Source organism: Kwoniella europaea, chromosome 1 (genome assembly GCF_036810445.1).
Source record: "Kwoniella europaea PYCC6329 chromosome 1, complete sequence".
In the NCBI taxonomy this organism is placed as follows: domain Eukaryota; kingdom Fungi; phylum Basidiomycota; class Tremellomycetes; order Tremellales; family Cryptococcaceae; genus Kwoniella; species Kwoniella europaea.
Window position 1 is genome coordinate 3,886,166 of NC_089487.1, and position 20,440 is coordinate 3,906,605.

The window sequence follows — 20,440 nt, forward strand, 5'->3', positions numbered from 1 at the left end:
ACCTTCCGGCTCCTGTACAGTTCTTACTGCCAGGAAGAAGAACTGAATTCGTAACATGTAGATATACCAAATGTCGTTTTTGCCTAGGATGCTCGCAGAGCATCAGTATGATCAGCTTGACCCTACTGCCATTCGATATAGCCTCTTTCATCTTCTTCGAGCTACTTTACGATGTGACTCATCTATGAGCATGCTGTCTCTGGGCCACCTCCACCTTGACCTCCACTCGTCAACAAACTCCTCCACTTGAACCCACAGATCACTTCGGCCACGTCCGCATCCCGTCTGAGATGATGACGCCGAGGAGATTGATCACATCGAATATATGACATCGACCTTGCCCTTGATCAGTCTCCAACAGTACTGCCATCGATTTATCACCTATCATACACCATGTCACACACTTTACAAAGGAAGGAGGGTAAGAACAGGATCATCCTCGGGACGTAAGTCTAGTAATACTGATTTCCACGAGCGCTTTCCCAATTTCCAGCTAGCTGATCTGTCCTCCTTGTATCAGCATGACCTTTGGTCCTGACGAGTCCAAGGGAGCACGTATTACCTCTCTAGACGAGTACAAAAAGCACCTCGACTATTTCCAGGCCCAAGGTTATAACGAGATCGATACTGCTCGAGTATATATCGGAGGACAACAAGAAGGTTGGACCGCTCAAGCTGGATACAAAGAAAGAGGTCTCAAGATCGCCAGTAAATGGTATCCATCCGAAGCTGGGGCTCACAAAGAGGCCAAGGTGAAGGAGATCGTGAATAAGAGTCTTGAAGAATTGAAAGCGGAGAAGACGGATATCTACTATCTTCATGCTGGTGAGTAATCGGTACATTCAGCGAATGTATCTATTGACTCAGGTCACTATCTACCCATATAGCCGATCGTAGCACACCTTTCCATGAAACTCTCAAAGCCATCAATGACCTCTACAAGGAGGGGAAATTCGACACTTTCGCTATCAGTAACTTCATTGCCGCTGAGGTAGCTGAAGTCTGCACAATCTGTCAATATGAGGGATGGGTCAGGTGAGTGATAACATGATAGATTATCTCTTATGGCCTGAGAAGCTGACCAAATCATCCTTTCAGACCAACCTTGTATCAAGGAGTAAGTTTTATCTTATCCTGCTGATACGCCCCTGTAACCTGGCCTGGTGGAAGTGTGCGTGCTAATGCCTAAGATAACAGATGTACAACGCTGTGTGCCGAGGAGCCGAACCAGAACTCTTACCTGTTCTCAGACGATTCAAGATCGATTGGGTGGTATATAACCCTATCGCTGGTGGATTGCTCAGTGGAAAGTACAAGAGCGAAGATCCTCCTAAGGATGGCAGGTTCGGTACGGAGTCGTCTACAGGAGCGAACTATCGGTGAGTCTCGCAATTTGCAGCTTTTCAGTTTCGTCGTCAGATATCAATATGCAACCCTCCTCTCGATCAGATACACTAATGCTGCTCTTCTTCATTTCTAGAGCACGATATTTCCGACCTGCCGCTTTTGACGCCCTGGAAGTCATCGAGAAAGCGATCAAACCCCATAATCTCACCATGGTGGAAACAGCTTTGAGATGGTGTGTCCACCATTCCCAATTGAAATTGGCAAGCAAAGGTGGAAATGATGGTAAGTGGATACCTTGATTTGGCAACTGGTGGCCAGCTAATCCGCATTGTGACACTAATGCGAAACCTACGATTATTAGGTATCATCATTGGTGTATCTTCATTCTCACAATTGGAATCCAATCTTGCCGATCTGGAGAAAGGACCTTTACCTGACGACGTGGTAAAAGCCTTGGACGAAGCTTGGCTGATCTGCAAAGCTTCTGCTGTTCCATACTGGCATGGGGAGAACAAATACACCTACGAGCTAACTGATGATTTGTACGGAAAGAAGTAAAGAATCGTTGCACTTCTCGGCAGGAATGGAAGTATCGGATTAAAAGTCAATAATCGTAGTGTCATACGTAATGTGAGAAGACGACAATCGGAATGAAAGATGCAAATTTTGTATGTTGCTTCGTTCATCGAGATGTAACGAGTTCATTGACAATTTCGACGGTTAGACACATCTTCTATGATATTTGTCCCATATCCCATATAATATTGACAACTTGACTATCATATACAACGACGGTGAAATCCTTCTTCACAGATAAATGGGCAGCCTTCTGGCCTTGACTAACTACACGTGCTCAGTCAATAAACCCAACAACACAGCCCTACACTCCTCCATGACTCCCCTTTTCAACGTTCCAGCCAGATAAGCAGTATAGGCTACCACCCCCGCGCATCGGTTTTTACCTTTGATGGAAGGCAGAGAAAACGGATGATCGACCGATAATAGGTTATCCAAGTAATCGATGGCGCTCCTTTGCGCTAAGGAAGGTTCAATACGCACTTGAGGGTTCGAATTGGATGATGATGATGTGATGAGAATGAACGGTGCGAGTAAAGGGTCATGGCCTTCCAGGGCAGAAGAGTAGGACCATATCACAACTACGAAGGTGATCAGCTTCAATAATCTCGAAGACTGTAAGAAATCGTAAGAGATGATATGGCACTTACGAGCTGCAAGATACTGGTACAGGTACATATGGCATTCAGATGAAGCAATTCTTCGACTGGCCAGATGCATGGAAGAATAAATGACTTACGACACACCACGGGACCATACTGGTTCTCTGAAATTTCGTCTCGCTACTCCATCTGAATACGTGCGCGAGTACTGGTGATTTAGAGTCAGAGGGATAATGCAACACTTAGACTCAACGGAGGACTCACGTCTCAAGGCGGCAAAGCAACAATAAGCACCATCTTGCGATTTCGCCCACGAATTGACATATATGTTCGCAGCTGCCCATTCACCTGGTGAAATTGGACGACCAGCGATTTCTAATGACCATGATCAGTGTCTGCTATGGGGGCCGAGCACGATGTAATTTGGACTACTCACTTTTCGTTCCGGCGAATATCCTTATCTGTTCTGTATCACTCAACAGCAGCACCGTACCAAGATGTGAGAATGGTATTCCGGCAGATAACATTGGATGCTCGGCCGTCGACAAGAGCGGTGAGACCTTCAAGCTCGGATTCGACATGCCGAAATTGTCGTCGACGTATGTCCGCCAGGTGTCGAATGCCTTCCTACAGGAATCCTTCCAATTGGTGATTTTACTAACGTGAACCATCGATAGATCGCCTAAATCCCTCCACAGTAACGTCCATTGTACGCAGTGAAGACCGTGCAACAAGATCCACAGGACTAGTTTGGTCAGACTTGGAGCAATGTACCCTCTACCTGCTAGGTCCCTCAGCAGACTGCGGAAGGATGGAGGTCGGACACTTTGGGTCAAGGCGGTATTCCACTCTAGAGGGTTGGACGATTGCCACACTTCGTCTGAGCAGGGTACGTCGATTTGAATGAGGTAGCAGTGAATCTGTGGAGATGGTCAGTGGTAAGGTTAGACGAGAAACCAATCAACTCACCAACAAGAAACCCCTATACAACGCTGCATTCTCAGTATCCATCATAAAGCTGAACCAGCCTAGTCTTTTCCTCTCCTCCTCTGCTACCCATTCCAGCCAGCATGCCATCGGATCATCTAAGGAGTTCTGCAATTTTCTATCGAAATTGGGCAACAGCATCCCCGACTGTCTGGCAAGGTTGATGATTGGTGAGTGAAATATCTGTAAGACCCAATAAGAATATCAGCATTCATTAATACCAAGGATATACTGATTCACTGACCTGAGCCACATCATGCTGTTTCAACGAGCAGAAAGATCTCGCAAAGTGATTCAGCAATAAGATCGTCTGCAAGGATGATACCGACGCTGTCGGTTCATCTTCAACCATGTCGAAAACCCTAGTTCTGAGATGTTTGTGCACCTTAGATGCCATTTCCAGACCTTCTGGGTCGTTGGCAAAAGCTGTCCCAACGCATATCATGGCTAGCAGCAGATCAGGGGGCAGTTTACGGTAAGGCAGCGAGGCCTCGTGAACGATTGGATATAGTGGTGCGAAGTGCCTAGTAAAGTGTATTGTCACAGTAAGCGAATTGTGGAGGGTTTTATGATAGATTCGACATACATGAAGTATAGCTCCAGGTGTAACCTCATTTGCTGTAAGCTGAATGAAGGGGACATCAAGTCTTGCCTTGCAGTGTTCTGTCCATTGGGTTAGTCAGATTAGCGCAGCTCTTTCCAGGATTCGACGGGACAGCCGTTGTGTCACTCACGCCGAAGAGATCCAACATTGATGCCCTAGCTTCTTCATCCACCATCTCGACATTGGGTGGTACCCTCCATGGTCTATAGCTTGACCATCTTTCTGACAGGTCGGGATAGATGTTCTGCGATGGCACGGGAGGTGGGACGTGGGGGATGTAGTTTTCAGGATACGTGGACCTCATCCTACTCGGAGGTCTTTGCGATAATGTTGGAATCATGTTGATGTTACTCTGATATTCTAGATCCGATCGAACTTCTAAGTCAGTCTCGTCTGGATTCAGATTGTCATTGTGTCCCTTATTTTGCAAATCTTCGAATAGCGATTGGTTGTCTAGCGGGATAGTCGATGAAGATAAAATATCACTATCTGTAGCTGGATTGAATAGCCACGATAAAAGATCATCCATGTTATCTCCAGTTTGACCTTGCTCTGGCACCGTGTCATTCCAGTTGAACTCTTCCCCTGCGATTATAGTGGTATCTTCCTGTGCTGAGTCCGGCAGATCTACATGGATATCGGCGGAGGTCGTCATGGGAGCTAGGGTGTTGTCGACGATACTATCATCTTGAGAACCATTGGGTATCGACCACTGATGTGCCAGTTCCGTTTGGGAGGGATGATCTGTCGGATGGATGTGAAAGGATGTGCTTCTCCCATCTTTGACATCTTGTTGCCATGTGGCCAACTCTTTTACTATTGCTCCCTCATCATCGACTGTCTCCGCCATCTCGTCCGGGACATACGAAACGGTTCTAGACGATCTCTTCCGCTTTCTTGCTTTCACGTGTGGTGGGGGTGGCGACGGTGATAGACTATCTCCTTCGCGACTTCCCTCGTCGTTCCCCAGACTACAGGTAGTACTCTGATGCTTCCTTAGTACATCCGGCCGGGCAAAACTCTTCCCGCAGACTGGACACACGCATGCAGGACGTTCATCTGTACATCTCACATTCGTCAACTCCAGTACCTTTCAACTACAGGCTTGCAAGAAAATGTGATGCGGCATACATAAAGACGTCTGACGTACGGTTCAATGCATGTCTCTCCAAGTAATCTCGTCTTGCGTAAGCTTTTGAACACTGCGAACAGGCGTACACCTTTTCGCTCGAGCTGACCTTTGGTATCGACCTGACTGGTCGATCGGTGGAGGGGTATGTCGGAGCCGACATGCCTTGTACGCGTAAGCAAGGGAAGCAAGAGTGGGCGGTGGAGAGTGGTTAGTTCAGACAAGAAAAGATGTCAAGGATAATCGAAGTGGAGAAGATACGTGAGACAGTCGTTCCGGGTGGAGTGGGTGGGGTGCACGGACCGTGTGAGGCCGATAAGCGATAAGACCAGCAATACGAGTATACGGCTTAATCCGCTGACAAAGTCAAGAGGCGAAATACCGAAATGCGAAGAGTACAGGTGGACTGCTGGCTCATACTGACCGCCCACTCGTTCACTAAGTATGCATGATAAGACGATTACTTTGCATGAAAAGTACTACAACAGATCCAGTTTAACCAACAAACAAAAGCCTAGTATTTTGCATAAGTAGCGTTCATACGCATCGTGATATATTCCCTCGAAGTGATAGGAGCATATTTCTTGGGGCGAGTCTCCGAGTAAGTTCCAGGCAATGCATCTATAACTCTCTCAGGATCGGCAGAGCAGAACTATCATACAATTAAACACATCAGTTCAGCTGTGGTCTGCCAAAATCGACGTATAAACTTACATATGGGATGGAATACCGTTCTCTTGTCATTTCACCATCATCGGCTCTAGGTGGAGGGGCTCGTACTCTGTGCAGTGTCGATTTGAGCTCGTCATTTGACCATCTCATCAGGAAATCACCAATGTTGAATACGATAGCACCGTGTACAGGAGGTGCAGGCAGGAATGTTCCGGGATTATGCTGAGACCTCGATGAGCACAGAACACAGATACCTAAGTGAACATGACTTACAGGACTTTCTACCTCCAAACCACCACAGTCATCTTGGAAGAGGAAAGTACAAGTTCCGAAGTCCTGCCCACATACAAAGGAAACAATAAGCATGGTACCATCACTAATGGTGGATGTGTAATTGGGCTACTAACCGTGTGTGCCGCGATTCTACCTTTCTCACCTGAATCAAACACCTTCCTTGGAGCAGATGGATCTATCAGAATGGTCAATCAACCACTCCTTTCCACAGTGGTGAAAAAGGACAGACTTACAATGTAAGAACCTCAATTGATTATCATATCCCGAATGATACTCTTCGAAAAAGTTCTCCGGCACGCCCGGCATACCCAATGCCAAAGCCTTCAATACCTTGCTCTCCAGCTTTTTGCACGTCTCTTGGAAACCCAAACATGTACTTCGTAGACCAGGTAGATATTTATCTTCCAACCATACATTGGGACATTTGTGAGAGTCTTCGGAACCTATTGTATATATTATCAGCTTAAGTAGAGGTCAGATGTAGAGTTCATAACCGTATGTACGTACCCATATCGTAACTTTCCTTGAAATCAGCTCCTTTACCTCTCATCTCCTCTATCTTGTCATCATCAAAGACCATCTGAGACACTTGCTCTACTCCTATTCCAGAGTATCCCCTGCACCTACAATCAGCCCAATCTGAATGGATGTAGTCTTATAGGATACTTACCGATGATGCCAAGCCTCCTTAGGATGAGGCGCGGTCATCTTGACATCGTAAGGCAAGGCAAAGAACCTCTTGCTCATGTCGAATATACCATCGATGCTCTCTTGCGGTATGCCGTGTCCCACGATGTACAAGAAGCCTACATCTCGACATGCCGTATACAACTGGGTACCAATTCGTTTCGCTGCCTGTTGACTTTTGTCAGCAAGAAGATTCGCGATTCAGTTTTGACTCACTTCACTTGTGCCATCGCCAAATTCACTAAAGTCAATAAAGGGGATTGCAGAGTCGGCACTGGGCATTGTGAATGGTGGATTAAGGTGGATGTCGTAGAGCTACTTTCACAGATGTGTTCGATTGGAGCAATCCTTCGCATTGATCTTGTAGTCTTTCGTTCATCTGAGATGGACTTTTATCTTAGGTATCTCTCCACCTCGACCTCGCCCACTCAGAATAACGGCATGCTTCTTCTCCCACGTTGTGGGGCACAGGTACGCCCACTTGTTATCAGCTGATCAATTGGCTGACTTCATGGTGGGCACTCGCGTTTTTACTGGATGAGGTATGGATCGCTTATCTCTTCCAGTACTCGCACATCGGCATCTATTATTCATGTGCTGCTTCCTGCTGTGCTCTTTCTCCTCTTGCCCTTAGGTCGTACCCATCTTGTGGTGGGTGACGGAAAGTTTTATCCGAAATTCGAAGGCTTTTGCGAGTCATACTATATCCCAGTACCTTACAAGTGGGTTGTGATAAGGTTCCATACCAGATAGATAGGTGATCACGAGTCATGCCCACTTCAGGCTCAAGAAGATACATATACATATACAACCAAGACGAGACGAAGTGAAACCTTCCTGATCGATGATCTATCTCTCCCCTCAAGCACACGCAAAGACAAGCAAATCACGACGATGTCATCCACCACGAGACTGAGGAAACTAGCGAGAAGACTCGAATGTCCCGTCGATGAAGATGGGGGATATACCAATGATCGATGGACCAACCGGGATTTGATTCCTATCCCACCTGATAGGCGGACCTATAAAATCTGGAGTTTTTGTATTTACTGGTTAGTCCCACTCATCCTTCCATTTTTCAACTTTCATCAAATATACTGATCGGTGTGGTCGTTTGGTCCGGTACAGGTTCGTTTCTGGAGCATGTATCAGTGCATATTCCACTGGATCGTCACTCCTCGCCTATGGACTCACGGCTCAACAGTCCATGGCCTGCGTGGTGATTGGTGCAGTCATTACCGGTCTTCTATCGGTGGTCTCTGGTTTCCCAGGTGAGATCCATCATATTGGATTTACCGTTGTCAGTCGAATGAGTTGGGGTATGAAAGGGAGTTATTTCGTAGGTATCATCCGTTTCATTGACTATGAAAACCTTTGCTAATACATGGTCTATAACAATACAGCCTGTCTGCTTAAGAGTATTCACTTCGGTATGGTGGTTCGGTATTCAAAGTTACTGGGGTGGTCAAGCTGTCAATTTGGTTAGTCACCTTCCTTTGAATCCACTAATTAGGGAACATCAAATCTGATCGTATCTTTATAGATGCTCGGAGCGATGTCACCAAGTTGGAAACATCAACCCAACAAGTTTTCCGCCTCTTCCAATATAACGCATCAAGATTTCCTTGGTGTAGTTTTATGGTATCTCGCCTATATCCCTTTGGTTTTAGTACCACCCGAAAGACTTCAAAGACCATTCGTACTTTCTTCTGCGGCATTCGGAGCTACCTTAATTGGTCTTTTGGCTTGGGCCGTACCTACTGCTGGAGGCGGTGGACCATTGTTCAAAACTGTTAATACAGCTTCGTCTACACCTTACTCCATGATGTTGGGTATCACTTCTATCCTTGGTTCTTGGGGTTCAGGAACGATCGGTCAAAGTGATTGGGTGAGTCTATTTAGCCGAAAAAGAATATGTATATGAATATCTGGCTGAACAAATGTTGTGATAGGTACGATACTCTGAAAGAAGATATTATCCAATGTTATCTCAACTTTTCGCTGCACCATTGATGATCACCCTCTGTGCTTTGGTCGGAGTGGTGGTGACCTCAGCGTCGTCATCGATCTTGGGCGAGATCATCTGGTCACCTATCGAATTGTTAAGTGCTATTCAAGATTACTACAATTCCACTCCTGGCGTGAGAGCCGCGGTATTCTTTGCTGGTTTGGGATGTACTTGCGCTCAATTATCGATCAACGTCTTGTTAAACTCTGTAAGTGCGAGAGTTCCTACATTGTGAACATGGATCAAGCTGATGTTTGCGACGATGTAAGGTATCAACTGGAATGGATATGGCTGGATTATGGCCCAAGTACCTGAATATCCGACGAGGTGCCTATCTTCTCGCTGCTGTGAGTGTGATTTGGATGCAGAGGGGAAAACGATTTGCAGTGCACTGACGGATAGAACGGTGTGTCGCAGATCGGTATCGCTTCAAACCCTTGGCAAATCTTAGCCTCAGCCGCTACTTTCCTATCAGTCATCAGTGGTTTAGGAGTATTCATCGCTCCTATGACTGGGTGAGTCATATTGTCTTTTTTTCCCACTTGGCTTTATTCATGCTTGAAGCGTTGAACCAGACTGACATGTTTTGTTTATTTTGTAGTATAATGTTAGCGGATTACATTGTTCTTCGACGATGTCACGTCAAGATCGAAGACCTCTACAACGGCAGCCCATCTTCCATCTACTGGTTCAAGAATGGATTCCACTGGAGGGCAATCGTAGCGTTCGTCATGGGAGCTTGGCCATTCTGTCCGGGCTTCATCATGATCCTCATTGATCCTACTGCAACCAACGCTTGGGTTAAATTGTTCAACATCTCTTTCTTGGTTGGTTTGGCCATTGGATTCTTTGTCTATCTAGGTATCTGTTTGGTTTCTCCTATACCCCATCAAAAGGAGGGTCTCACTTATCTTGTAAGTGATAATAATCTGAACTTTTTCAATCTCTATGTAAATGATATTGAGAGAATGATCGATACTGATCAAATGGATATACTATGTAGGACGACGAAAGATTCTGCAAGAACGTTTCGGGAGAACCATCCACTCCTGCTGTCGACGAGAATGAGAGTGAGGATAAAGATAGGGATATCAAAGGAATCGAGACCAACGCTTTGGTCAGAGAGGTGTAAAAATTGGATTGAAGACAGGAGTTTCAGTGTTTCAGTGTTTTACGCTTTTGCGTTTTCCTACGTAGACCAAGAAATGATTGATTTCGATATATATATATCTATAGCCAGCATATGATATAGACTTCAGAGATGAGTTGTAAATATGAGTAGTTAGAAGTTTGGGTTGCTCCTTAGGATGAATTCTTAGTTCGTTAGCTATAAAATGCCACTCGGTGAAGCGCTGTAAATCCGAATTTGCGATGAGATAATGCATGTACTCATTGCGTTTCTAGAGCTCAGATATCAATGCAATTATACACATACGTTCAGTCTATTTTTTCTTCTCCTTTTCTTTCTCTTCCTCAGCTTCCTTCTTAGCTCTAGCCACATCCTCGGCTTTCACACCAGCAGCCTGAGCGGCAGCTTCGTTGGCTCGATCTTGGGGTGACTTCGAATCTTCCAGTTCCTGTTGTGCATTCTCGATTCGGTTTTCAACTGGAAGGTATCGATCGTGATTAGCGATTCCGTCTTCGAGTCAAAGATGATTAAATGGTAACTCACTAAGATCATGTAAAGCCAAGACGGTCCTGATCATCGCACTCAGATAAACCACCAAATTCGAATCATTCTGACCGATCTTGAAAGCTTTACCCAATTGCTGATCGTCGCTCAGTTGAGGTAATAATCCGATGATCTCCTGTAACTGATAGATCACTTGGTGGTTCACGGGCAGTTTCTTATTCTTCACCGCGGTGAGATAATCTTTGATATCGAGTAATCTCGAATTGAGACCTTTGAGTGATTGGAGTTGAGAAGTGACCTTGGTGGATAATGATTGAGTAGTTAAGAGTGATGAAGACGGGGCGGAAGAAGATGAAGATATATCGCGTAAGAGATGCTCGACACCTATCTCTTCTGCTTCTTCTGCTTCGATCGATGTGGAGACGTGAGTGAAGGTTCGTTGGGTGGCCGTTCCGTCCTGACAGAAGAGGTAGCCAGTCAGTAAGGTAGCTCTTGTGTCTCGTCCTTTTGCTATTTCGCTTTCTTCTATGCGAATGGCGATACACAGACATTCAATGACACTCACATCCTTGATTTCCTCAACTGCAAAGTACGCATCCGTCGGAATCCCCGTATCTCCTCTACCACCGGTCGCTCTAGTATCCACAATCACCATGACGGGACGTGAGCAAAATCGTTTGAATAGCTGTGTGATTTCCAAGTCGGACGATCGAAGTCTTGGGCCAGTATGATAGAACCCTATCGGACGTTCTTTGGCTATTTGGTGTAGAAGAAAGAGAAGTCGATTATCAACAACTTACTCAACGAGTAAAAGGAGGACGGAAAGAACGTTGAGACCCACCATTGACTTTCCTGAACATCCTCCACATCTCTTCCACATAATCTAAATCTAAGAAGAACGTCTTGGGATCTTTATCATCTTCTTCAAACGGAATTGCGAAACTGTACGATAAGACAATATCAGTCGCTATTTCAATTGATTCTTCAAACATCGCTGGCAAGTATAGTATCTTGAACACGACGAGGTGAATTGCACCTTTCTGACATGACAAACGTATAAGGTCAATATAGATGATGATAACTCACCTGTTGGCTACGTTGATGGTATTCCCATTATCTTGACCCAACAACACACCCAATACCCTCTTGTTCTTCGATAGAGGTACTCGAGCAGCATGATCTACGACCGATAGAAGTACGAGGGGATGTATCACGCTGTGAGTTGGATCCCGTAGGCAACCTAAATCAGCTATACTCGGGTCTTACTCTCCCAGTACAAGGTCTTTGAGAGAGAGTAGATACATACACATTGACGGCGCTCAATTCGGTCACCTAATTTCGTTCTGTCAGCTATTTGTCCTTTCGATCTTGGCAGAAACATGAATAGCTCACCTGTGCTGTTGTGAGACCTGGCATCTTGCTTGATTTTTGACTGTTGAAAGTATATTTATCAGTTGAGGACGAAGGAGGACGATATCTTGTTCAACTTGATCTTCACCACTTCGTCTCAACACGCGTCAGCGTCATTCAGCTGTCAAGTGGAATGCATAAATAAAGAGTGCCACATTCATCTAAGACACACTGGTCATAAGTTATCACCGATTACAAGGGAGATGACGAGAGAGCTCATCTCGATAGCGACCATGCATGCAGAGATGACGCAGCATGAGAGAGACGGGGAGGCAGTGATTGCATACGTCTCGCTGTTAGATGCTTGCCCTTGTGAGGCAGAGTGCCGTGCTCGCCGATCTAGGCTTACCCAATTGGCACATCTGCGCGTCCCTTTTACATCCCCTTTTCTCCCGCAAAGTTCAACCAAGTACATGCAATGCATGGCACACAATTTTGACCACGATTCGCTCGCTCTCATGATCATCTTGTCTCATCTTTGTCACAGTGGTGTACTGTAGACCCAAGTCAGATCGGATATGAGTGCAAGAGGTAGAGGTATGATGATGATCGCGTATGACAGATAGCCGATTTCTTAATGATAGTTACTGTAGCATATGACGTATTTCGAGAAGAGTATTGGGTAAAGTAAATACTATATATGACATAGGTGAGATCCACTCTTGTTAGTCTGTTTTATATTCATATCTCCTCATTCCCTTTCTTTCTCACCCATCACATCAATCGCATCCGCACATACACAATGTACAGACTTACACTCGCCCGCTCCCTCAGAGCGCCCATCACTCCCATCCGATCATTCTCCTCCACGGCCCCATCACTCCAAAAAGGCCCACCTACCACTCAAGGACACTCGACCGACAAAGCTCACCAAACAGGTCATTCCGATGGTGATGTCCAATCGGCCTCGGTCAGAGCAGGTCAAAATGCCAAAGACAATGCGTCACCTACCGCTCAAGGCGAAGCTCAACCTTTCGATGCTGCCAGACAAGGTTCCAGTGGAGGTACGGCGAAACCATCAGAGGCGAAAGCAGAAGTGAAAGATGAAGGTCAAGCTGGATCATTCAAGGATCAAGTTGGAGGTCAAGATGAGTCTGCTCCCGGGGTAGAGTTTGGTAAAACCGAGAAAGCCCCGGGAGGAAGTTATACGGATAGTGTGAAAGAGACGGTGAAGAGTGGATTTGATGGATTGAAGAAGTTGAGAAGCGTGAGTGAAGTGTATAGTGTATCGATCAGATCGGTTTAGATTTTCGAACCATATATTTACACTGAAGGAATGTTCATCCCTTGCTCTGTCTCATCTCCCACATCGTTGTACTACCATGAATGGTTTTTCCTCTATACCTCTCGATCCTTCTGTATCTTATCGCTGACTGCTATTGTCACTCCCACAGGAAGGCAAAAACTTCCACACATCCGCTCGTCAGCTCCACCCAGGAAAAGGTACTTCCCCCTCAGCCGATAAGGAGGGTTCGAGACACCCTAAAGAGCCCAACCTCGAAGGTGAACAAAACCAACACCTCAAACATCAAGCTCCAGGTACAGCCGATCGAGGTAAAGGTAATGCTGCCGAGACACCCCATTTACCATCACGAAAGGGGAATGTCACTACTGGTGGATCGGGTGCACCCACCGCTCCTCAATCGGGCAAGAAAGCCTTTTCGACTTATAGCAGACGACTGATGGCTGCTCAACCTCCCAAGGGATATGCAAAGGCTTTGACTAGTGAGGGTGAACAGGCTGGTTATGTAGGTTGAATTTCTGTTTTGTGGTGTTGTCATGTGTAAGATAGAAAACAGGGAATGTGATGATCAGAAAGGAATAAAAATGGTAATATGAAAGGGGAAACGAAAGGTGTATCTTGAATCGATGGAAAGAAACCAAAGGAAGGGTTATGAAAACAGGAAATTTGGGCTCAGAAGGTAGAACCGTATTTAATGGAATTGACAGATTCATGCAATATATATCTTAGTACCTGTTTGCTGATACCCTTTCATCATCGCTTGCAGAACGCACCTTCGGAAGGTTTCCCTCGACGACTTGACGATACTTACACTTCCGAAGCTACCCCCACCGCCGAGCCTGGCCAAACCCCTTCCTCGAAAGCCGAGTATTCAAGTACAGCTGTCGATCCCCCCAACGAAGCGCTACGAGCCGCTGCTAAGGACGGAACATTGGCAGAGAGGAATGAACAGCCTCATGCTGAATTTGGGTGAGTTAATTTCACCTTTCAGCGGTACCAGTGAAGTGGGACATGTTGATTGAGCAAGACTGATATATCGGGTGGATGTCATAGTAAATTGGGAAACAAAGAGGCATGGAAACATCGAAAGTGAATCGATCGCAAATCGTAGCCAAGTGAACGGATAACAATCAGAAAGAACTGGAAATGGATTGATCGAGAGTTTTGCTAATCGTGTGATTTATAAAAGATGGGATCGTATAGCAGCCATATGAGATAAGAAGAAGACGTTGAAGAAGATTTGAAAGTCACATTCCATACTCTGTAGCGTAGTAAGACCAAGATGTATGCTTTTTTCCCGTGTGCCCGTATGAGCTCAACCGAAGGACCAGGGACTACATGAGTAACCCCACTTTGATTCTGAATCTTGCCTCTGCTCGCTGCTGGTTCCATACAACCAACGAGCTCTGGAGAAGCATGTACAGTACATGCATCATAGTGAAGAATGCTTGTCCAGTAATTACGGGTCCTATGCATACATTCATGCGATACCTTGATCGTCGTGAATGATATGGTATCCGATGTTTGAGAATGACAGTGGCCGAAAAGGAAAAGGATGAGTGAGGTACGTCACCGGGTTTTGCATTAGATCCGATCGTAAACATACTCTACGAGTCACATTCTTCGTCCAACTTTTCTTCTTTCTTCCTCTTGAATTGCATTTGCCCATACCATCATACCTTGTCCACAGATTCTCTCCACACGTTGTGCGATCGAGATCCTCCTGACCTCTCAACATGCTCGCTCTGAGCACGAGCATAGGCAGTATAGGCCTGAACGTGTCGTCAAGTATCCTTCGGAATGGTTTAATACGCTGTTCGACCGAAAGTGCGAGTGTGACGAGGAGGGGTATATTGCAGAATGGATATGGTGTGAATAGACAGATATCATCATATAAACCTAGTGAGCATACCTTAGTTCTCTAGAGGATATACTGGGTGTGTACTGACAATTACGTTCAGGCATAAATCGCCGCATACCTACTACCTTCATACGGCATAACTCATCTTCCTCTCGTCCTCCCACACCTTCCATACCGAAGTCACAATCTTCCACCACTCCATCCGAATCATCCGCCATCACTCAGACAGACTCCAAGGAAATCGCCAAACGATCTATACTATCCCGAATAACATCCAACCTATCTCTCAAACCAGTTGCTGAAACACATACATCGAAAGAAGGAGGGGAAGAGAATGGTTCGAGTAGCGTGATCAAATTGCTGGAATTGGCTAAGCCTGAGTCGAGAAATTTAGGAATAGCCGTTGGATTGGTAAGTCTCTCTCTCACTCAACGCAATCAACAGAGATCAAAGGGGACAGACAGAGGGCTGATTTGGGTTGATATGATTTCTGGTTGGGGTAATTAGTTATTGGTCTCTAGTTCTGTATCCATGTTGGTACCTTTAACTATCGGTAAACTTATAGATTTCTTCTCCTCAAACTCTGTAAGTGCCCCTCATCATCTTAGTCAAGCACTACCTAGAGTACGATGAGCTGACAACTTTACTGGTTTATGTCTTGAAGACCCAATTTTTAGGTCTATCGTTTCCTGTCGCAGCGGGTTTATTAGCTGTTACGTTCTGTATAGGAGCTACTGCCAATGCAGGTGAGCAATGGGAACTTCTGCTTATATACCCATGGACCAGACACGTATAGCTGACTCATGTCAATCAGGACGAGCTATAATCATGCGAACAAGTGGTCAGCGTATCATCGCCAGAGTCAGGTGTGTCCATCTCGTCTGAGTTAATCCATGGGTTTTGTAGGATACCATCAGACAGATCGTGCTGATATGATTCTTGTGGATGTCTTATAGGAACCAAGCATACCTATCTACTTTGCGTCAAGAACCTGAATTCGCAGATAGGTCAGCAGGCGATATAGTCTCCAGGCTCAGTGTAGATACAAATATACTGGGTGATAGTGTCACGTCCAATTTGTCTGATGGTCTGAGGTATGTGCATTTTATTTTAGACATGCATCATCGTCTTTACCTGTCTTCTTACCCTTCCCTCTACACAAGTATACGTATATGCTAATACCGAAGGTTTTCTGATGCAGAGCCCTGATCTCAGCAACAGTCGGGGTAGCGGCAATGTTCTGGATATCTGCCAAACTCACCCTCGTCATGCTCTGCGTCGTTCCACCTGTATCACTTGGTGCGGTATTCTACGGTAGATATTTACGAAAGTTGTCTAATTTGACTCAAGAAGCTGTCGGGGAGATGTCCAAGGTGAGTCGAGGGAGGATTCTATTTCCCTCTTATTATGCTTCGATCCATCTGGACATAGGCAAACAATACGATCAGAATACACGCTAATAGCCATACAAAAATGTCAGACCGCCGAAGAGAAGCTCAACGCTTTCAAGACCGTCGCAGCCTACAATTCACAACCTCTAGAAGCTACCTTGTTCTCCAAAAAAGTAGATCAGGTTTTCCAATTGGCCAAGAAAGAAGCTCTTATGACGGGTATATTCTGGGGTGCGAGTGGTCTTACTGGGAATTTGGCTATGCTCTGTCTATTGGGTTATGGTGAGCTTCACGTTTTATCCCATCGTACCTATATGTTCATGCAACGTACAAGGGCATATCACTGATGCAATTTTCTGATTTATGCTATATAGGTGGACATTTGGTATCGATAAGTGAGATTACTGTTGGTGATTTGACTTCACTCTTGATGTACAGCGCGTGAGTTGCCCTCCTCTTCGTTCCTCTTTAACCATCCAGCCCGGAACTTCGCAGATATTGACTAATGACGGTCTTCCTTTTCAGGTATGTCGGAGGATCTGTATCTGGCTTGACAGGATTCTTCACCGGTCTCATGAGAGGTGCGTATCTGCTTTCTCGATTAGGTGGACCGTCGGCTGACATAAGTTATTTATCAGGTGTCGGAGCTGGATCTCGTGTTTTTTGGTTACTCGATCGAACTTCGCATATCCCTTTGGATAAAGGTACCAAATTGGATCACTCGCGAAACGGTCCAATCCGATTTGAGAATGTTGTATTCAGGTATCCATCCAGAAAGGAAGTGGTGGTTTTGAAAGGGATCAATATGACTGTAGAACCTGGAACAAGTGTTGCCTTGGTGTGAGTCTGACGTAACACATCCATGTCGAGTCGAACGATTCGCTTCGAGGTTGCTGATGTTGGGCATTGGTGGAACAGCGGTTCAAGTGGAAGTGGTAAAAGCTCGATACAGCAGTTGATAAGCAGGTTCTATGATCCTGAAGAAGGTAGAATCACTTTTGATGGAACTGGTGAGTTGGCCCTTTCACTGTCCCTTCTGAAGAAAGCAAAACCAATTGTTAGCATTGTAGTGAAAGACTTGTGCTGATCTCCATGTATTCGCTCGCAGATATAAAAGAATTCGCACCTGAATCATGGCGTGAACGAATCGGAGTAGTATTCCAGGATCCCATCTTATTTGCGGGTACGGTCCATGAGAATATAGCGTATGGATCGCCGGATGCTACCAGGGAAGATGTAGAAGAAGCTGCCCGAGCGGCCAATTGTGATTTCATTTGGGATCTGCCTCAAGGTTTTGATACTTTGAGTCAGTCGACGTTTTTCTCATCCTGACCTCAACATGATACGTAAGGTAAAGTAAGAAGCACAGAGCTGACCATTTGATTGTGATCGATGTATAGTCGGAAAAGCAAGTTTGAGCGGTGGACAGAGACAAAGGATAAGTATCGCCAGAGCATTAGTTAGGAACCCTTCGATATTGCTTTTGGACGAAGGTGAGCGCCAGGCCGTCATATCTGATGCGACCAAAGGCTATACACAGGTTGATTGATATGTGCGTATCTGTCACTCAGCTACATCCGCTCTCGACTCGACATCTGAGAATGCGGTCAACGCAGCTATAGATGATATCATCCGGCAGAAAAACATTACAGTCATATTGGCTGCACATCGATTATCTTCCATAGCCAGAGCCGAGAGGGTGGTAGTGCTGGAGAATGGAGTGGTATCGGAAGAAGGTAGATATGACGTTTTGGTGAGTTTGTCTTTTCTTCCATCTATCTGGTGAGACTGAACTGACGCAGAGGATTGATCAATGCCAGTCGAGAAAAGAAGGAAGTCGATTCAGGACGTTGATGGCTGCTCAATTGCTTGTTGAGAAATTATCAAAAGGTGTACAGGAGGATCAACCCCAGATAGAACAAAATATGGAAGAAGAACAACAAGGTCGACAGACGGAAAACGTAGTAGCGCAAGGTGCACGATAAGGGGAAGAATGTCAAGGGAAATTTCAGCATCGTTCATTTTCGCATTTACGGATCAAATATGTATGTATACATACAGTGCAAAGTATATGGTGGTGGAAATGGATCAACAACAGGTGGCATTTTGCATGGCACCATGAACGATATTTGAACTGTGGGTGGTGCCGATCAATGATCACAGTACATAATGGTGAGTGGGCTTAGTTGTGAACGACAGAGTCTCAGTGTACCGGAATTATCGACACATGAAACTGATACTCGAATTCATCACTGATGTAATTAGATGACAAGAAATATATCTACTGGCGAAGACTTGGGGGTAGATTTACTTGAATGAACTACGCATAATAAAGAATGACGAAGGTCGGAGAGCATTGGGAAAAAGAAAGAGGAATCGTATGAAACAACAAGAATTTCACCAATCTTAACTAATGTGCGATGTCAATTTTCTCAAAATTGATTCGCATTAAACCTCAACAAAGGTCTATTACCAGCCGATTTCCAAGCTTCGATCAATTTACCTGCATTACCCCAAGTGACGGTATTGAGGACGGTCTCGACTGATGATTTCATTAATTCAGAATTGAACATAACGAATCGGTCCTGCGAGTGTGTCAATAATGGTCAAATGATCAGCAATCAACTTGCACACTACAGAATAGGTTAGAGTATTGTCAATTGTACTTACGACGTTGATTGTCCTTTGCAAAGGATGGATCACGATGAAATAAGAAGATGGACTTCCAGGGATATTGATCGGGACTTTGGCATATTGCAGATCGTAATGTTTAGGTCTGAGATCTGATAATTCGAGATATTCGGTTCCTACAGTATACCCCATAATCTCTTTCAGTTAACTGCTTAAAAAGCTGTGTATAGCTGACTAACCTGCAATACCAATATGATTTCTGATGTTAACATAAATAGTCGAATACAAATTCGGAGTATTAACCAAATGTGCACAATGTGGATTATATACCACCGAATCGACGAAAACCGGAATAGGTTTCTCCCTCGTGATATTTCCTTCTTGTCTAATCAGATAACCTGTGACCAAGATGTAATTTGCATTCAACCATTTTTGATTTTGAAGCCAATGGATGGGTTGTTCTTGATAGGCTGATTCCCATGCGGGAAGACGAAGCTTGTCGTTCACTCGGGGTTCAGGTGTATCACCAGCGGGGACGTTGGCGAAATTCTGATTGACATTGGGTTGAGGTGCAGCCATGGTGTAACGAGTTGTGTCGAACGGTTAAAGAATGATAGGAATTTACTGATCTGTTAATGAGAAGAGTTTTTATCACTTGGGGGTGGATTCTGAGATATAGGTGATTCGAACTGTATGCAATTCATACGTTTTATATCATTCACCCAATAATTGAGGATATCGTCTCATCCCTCAAATGAAATCACTGCGCGGTAGTGGCCGGATCTGGCCTGCTGGACATTTACGATCGGAAGCGAATACGACACTGTTTTTCGCGCTTGGATCAAATCAACGGCATGTGTCACTGATCGCTTCAGGTGCATCATATTAAGGACCCGAACAAGTGACTAACAAGACAAGTCAAGTCAGAATGGTGGTGACACATGATGGCGATCAGATCATCGTGTGGCGCACAAAACATAGGCGGAGTTTAAAGTTTAAGCTTTGGCTCAGGTGACTTGCCTTGAAGGTATGTGCAGATGACAGTCCTTGGATGTCGAAACAAATCATCCTTGGTAATGGACCCTGCTCGGATCCAGGTATAGGTCCATATATAGATATTCGCTTCCCATAGGTTAGCCGAAGGGGGAGCTAGCCCCAAAGCACGTACGAATCCTCGTGTCAACTGGATCAAAGGCCCTCCATTCCCCTAAGGTACACTACGATTGAACCCCTCGGAGGTAATAATCGATTTTGTACAGTCTCACCACCAAGCGTATGTATGACTCCATGGGGCCATAAGCTTTTCGGCTCCCATTAGGTTCCTTAGATCATGATCGACACCGGAAGCATCCTCGTTTCCGAGTC

General features: G+C 45.2%; 8 protein-coding genes across 8 annotated transcripts; 4 read left to right on the top strand and 4 right to left on the bottom strand.

The window, feature by feature from the left end:
• Positions 1-393: 393 nt before the first annotated feature.
• On the top strand, positions 394-1,905 carry V865_001471 (uncharacterized protein; the record flags this gene model as incomplete). The annotated part of the gene is made up of 7 exons (XM_066225289.1): positions 394-446; positions 521-825; positions 888-1,035; positions 1,099-1,117; positions 1,198-1,379; positions 1,481-1,629; positions 1,709-1,905. 7 exons carry the CDS (start codon positions 394-396, stop codon positions 1,903-1,905), a joined length of 1,053 nt encoding a protein of 350 aa, XP_066081386.1.
• A 285-nt stretch (positions 1,906-2,190) lies between these two features.
• On the bottom strand, positions 2,191-4,966 carry V865_001472 (uncharacterized protein; the record flags this gene model as incomplete). The annotated part of the gene is made up of 9 exons (XM_066225290.1): positions 2,191-2,504; positions 2,574-2,586; positions 2,663-2,733; positions 2,790-2,900; positions 2,962-3,445; positions 3,495-3,695; positions 3,757-4,036; positions 4,099-4,175; positions 4,247-4,966. 9 exons carry the CDS (start codon positions 4,964-4,966, stop codon positions 2,191-2,193), a joined length of 2,271 nt encoding a protein of 756 aa, XP_066081387.1.
• A 793-nt stretch (positions 4,967-5,759) lies between these two features.
• Positions 5,760-7,180, bottom strand: V865_001473 (uncharacterized protein; the record flags this gene model as incomplete). Its single annotated transcript, XM_066225291.1, has 8 exons — positions 5,760-5,897; positions 5,960-6,139; positions 6,191-6,253; positions 6,325-6,386; positions 6,445-6,654; positions 6,719-6,828; positions 6,882-7,066; positions 7,115-7,180. The coding sequence occupies 8 exons, from the start codon at positions 7,178-7,180 to the stop codon at positions 5,760-5,762; spliced, it is 1,014 nt and encodes a 337-aa protein (XP_066081388.1).
• A 612-nt stretch (positions 7,181-7,792) lies between these two features.
• V865_001474 (uncharacterized protein) lies at positions 7,793-10,038 on the top strand (the record flags this gene model as incomplete). Its single annotated transcript, XM_066225292.1, has 9 exons — positions 7,793-7,950; positions 8,027-8,237; positions 8,302-8,379; positions 8,442-8,786; positions 8,851-9,114; positions 9,176-9,253; positions 9,324-9,421; positions 9,508-9,820; positions 9,910-10,038. The coding sequence occupies 9 exons, from the start codon at positions 7,793-7,795 to the stop codon at positions 10,036-10,038; spliced, it is 1,674 nt and encodes a 557-aa protein (XP_066081389.1).
• A 310-nt stretch (positions 10,039-10,348) lies between these two features.
• V865_001475 (uncharacterized protein) lies at positions 10,349-11,955 on the bottom strand (the record flags this gene model as incomplete). The annotated part of the gene is made up of 7 exons (XM_066225293.1): positions 10,349-10,512; positions 10,579-10,996; positions 11,105-11,295; positions 11,381-11,481; positions 11,626-11,754; positions 11,846-11,871; positions 11,932-11,955. The coding sequence occupies 7 exons, from the start codon at positions 11,953-11,955 to the stop codon at positions 10,349-10,351; spliced, it is 1,053 nt and encodes a 350-aa protein (XP_066081390.1).
• A 736-nt stretch (positions 11,956-12,691) lies between these two features.
• On the top strand, positions 12,692-14,285 carry V865_001476 (uncharacterized protein; the record flags this gene model as incomplete). Its single annotated transcript, XM_066225294.1, has 4 exons — positions 12,692-13,156; positions 13,344-13,697; positions 13,959-14,161; positions 14,246-14,285. The coding sequence occupies 4 exons, from the start codon at positions 12,692-12,694 to the stop codon at positions 14,283-14,285; spliced, it is 1,062 nt and encodes a 353-aa protein (XP_066081391.1).
• A 643-nt stretch (positions 14,286-14,928) lies between these two features.
• On the top strand, positions 14,929-18,429 carry V865_001477 (uncharacterized protein; the record flags this gene model as incomplete). The annotated part of the gene is made up of 16 exons (XM_066225295.1): positions 14,929-15,094; positions 15,154-15,464; positions 15,561-15,638; positions 15,718-15,799; positions 15,868-15,919; positions 16,010-16,147; positions 16,255-16,426; positions 16,534-16,726; positions 16,819-16,885; positions 16,970-17,025; positions 17,083-17,284; positions 17,363-17,454; positions 17,553-17,750; positions 17,845-17,937; positions 18,016-18,197; positions 18,265-18,429. The coding sequence occupies 16 exons, from the start codon at positions 14,929-14,931 to the stop codon at positions 18,427-18,429; spliced, it is 2,247 nt and encodes a 748-aa protein (XP_066081392.1).
• A 447-nt stretch (positions 18,430-18,876) lies between these two features.
• On the bottom strand, positions 18,877-19,654 carry V865_001478 (uncharacterized protein; the record flags this gene model as incomplete). Its single annotated transcript, XM_066225296.1, has 3 exons — positions 18,877-19,029; positions 19,115-19,251; positions 19,315-19,654. 3 exons carry the CDS (start codon positions 19,652-19,654, stop codon positions 18,877-18,879), a joined length of 630 nt encoding a protein of 209 aa, XP_066081393.1.
• Positions 19,655-20,440: the final 786 nt, after the last annotated feature.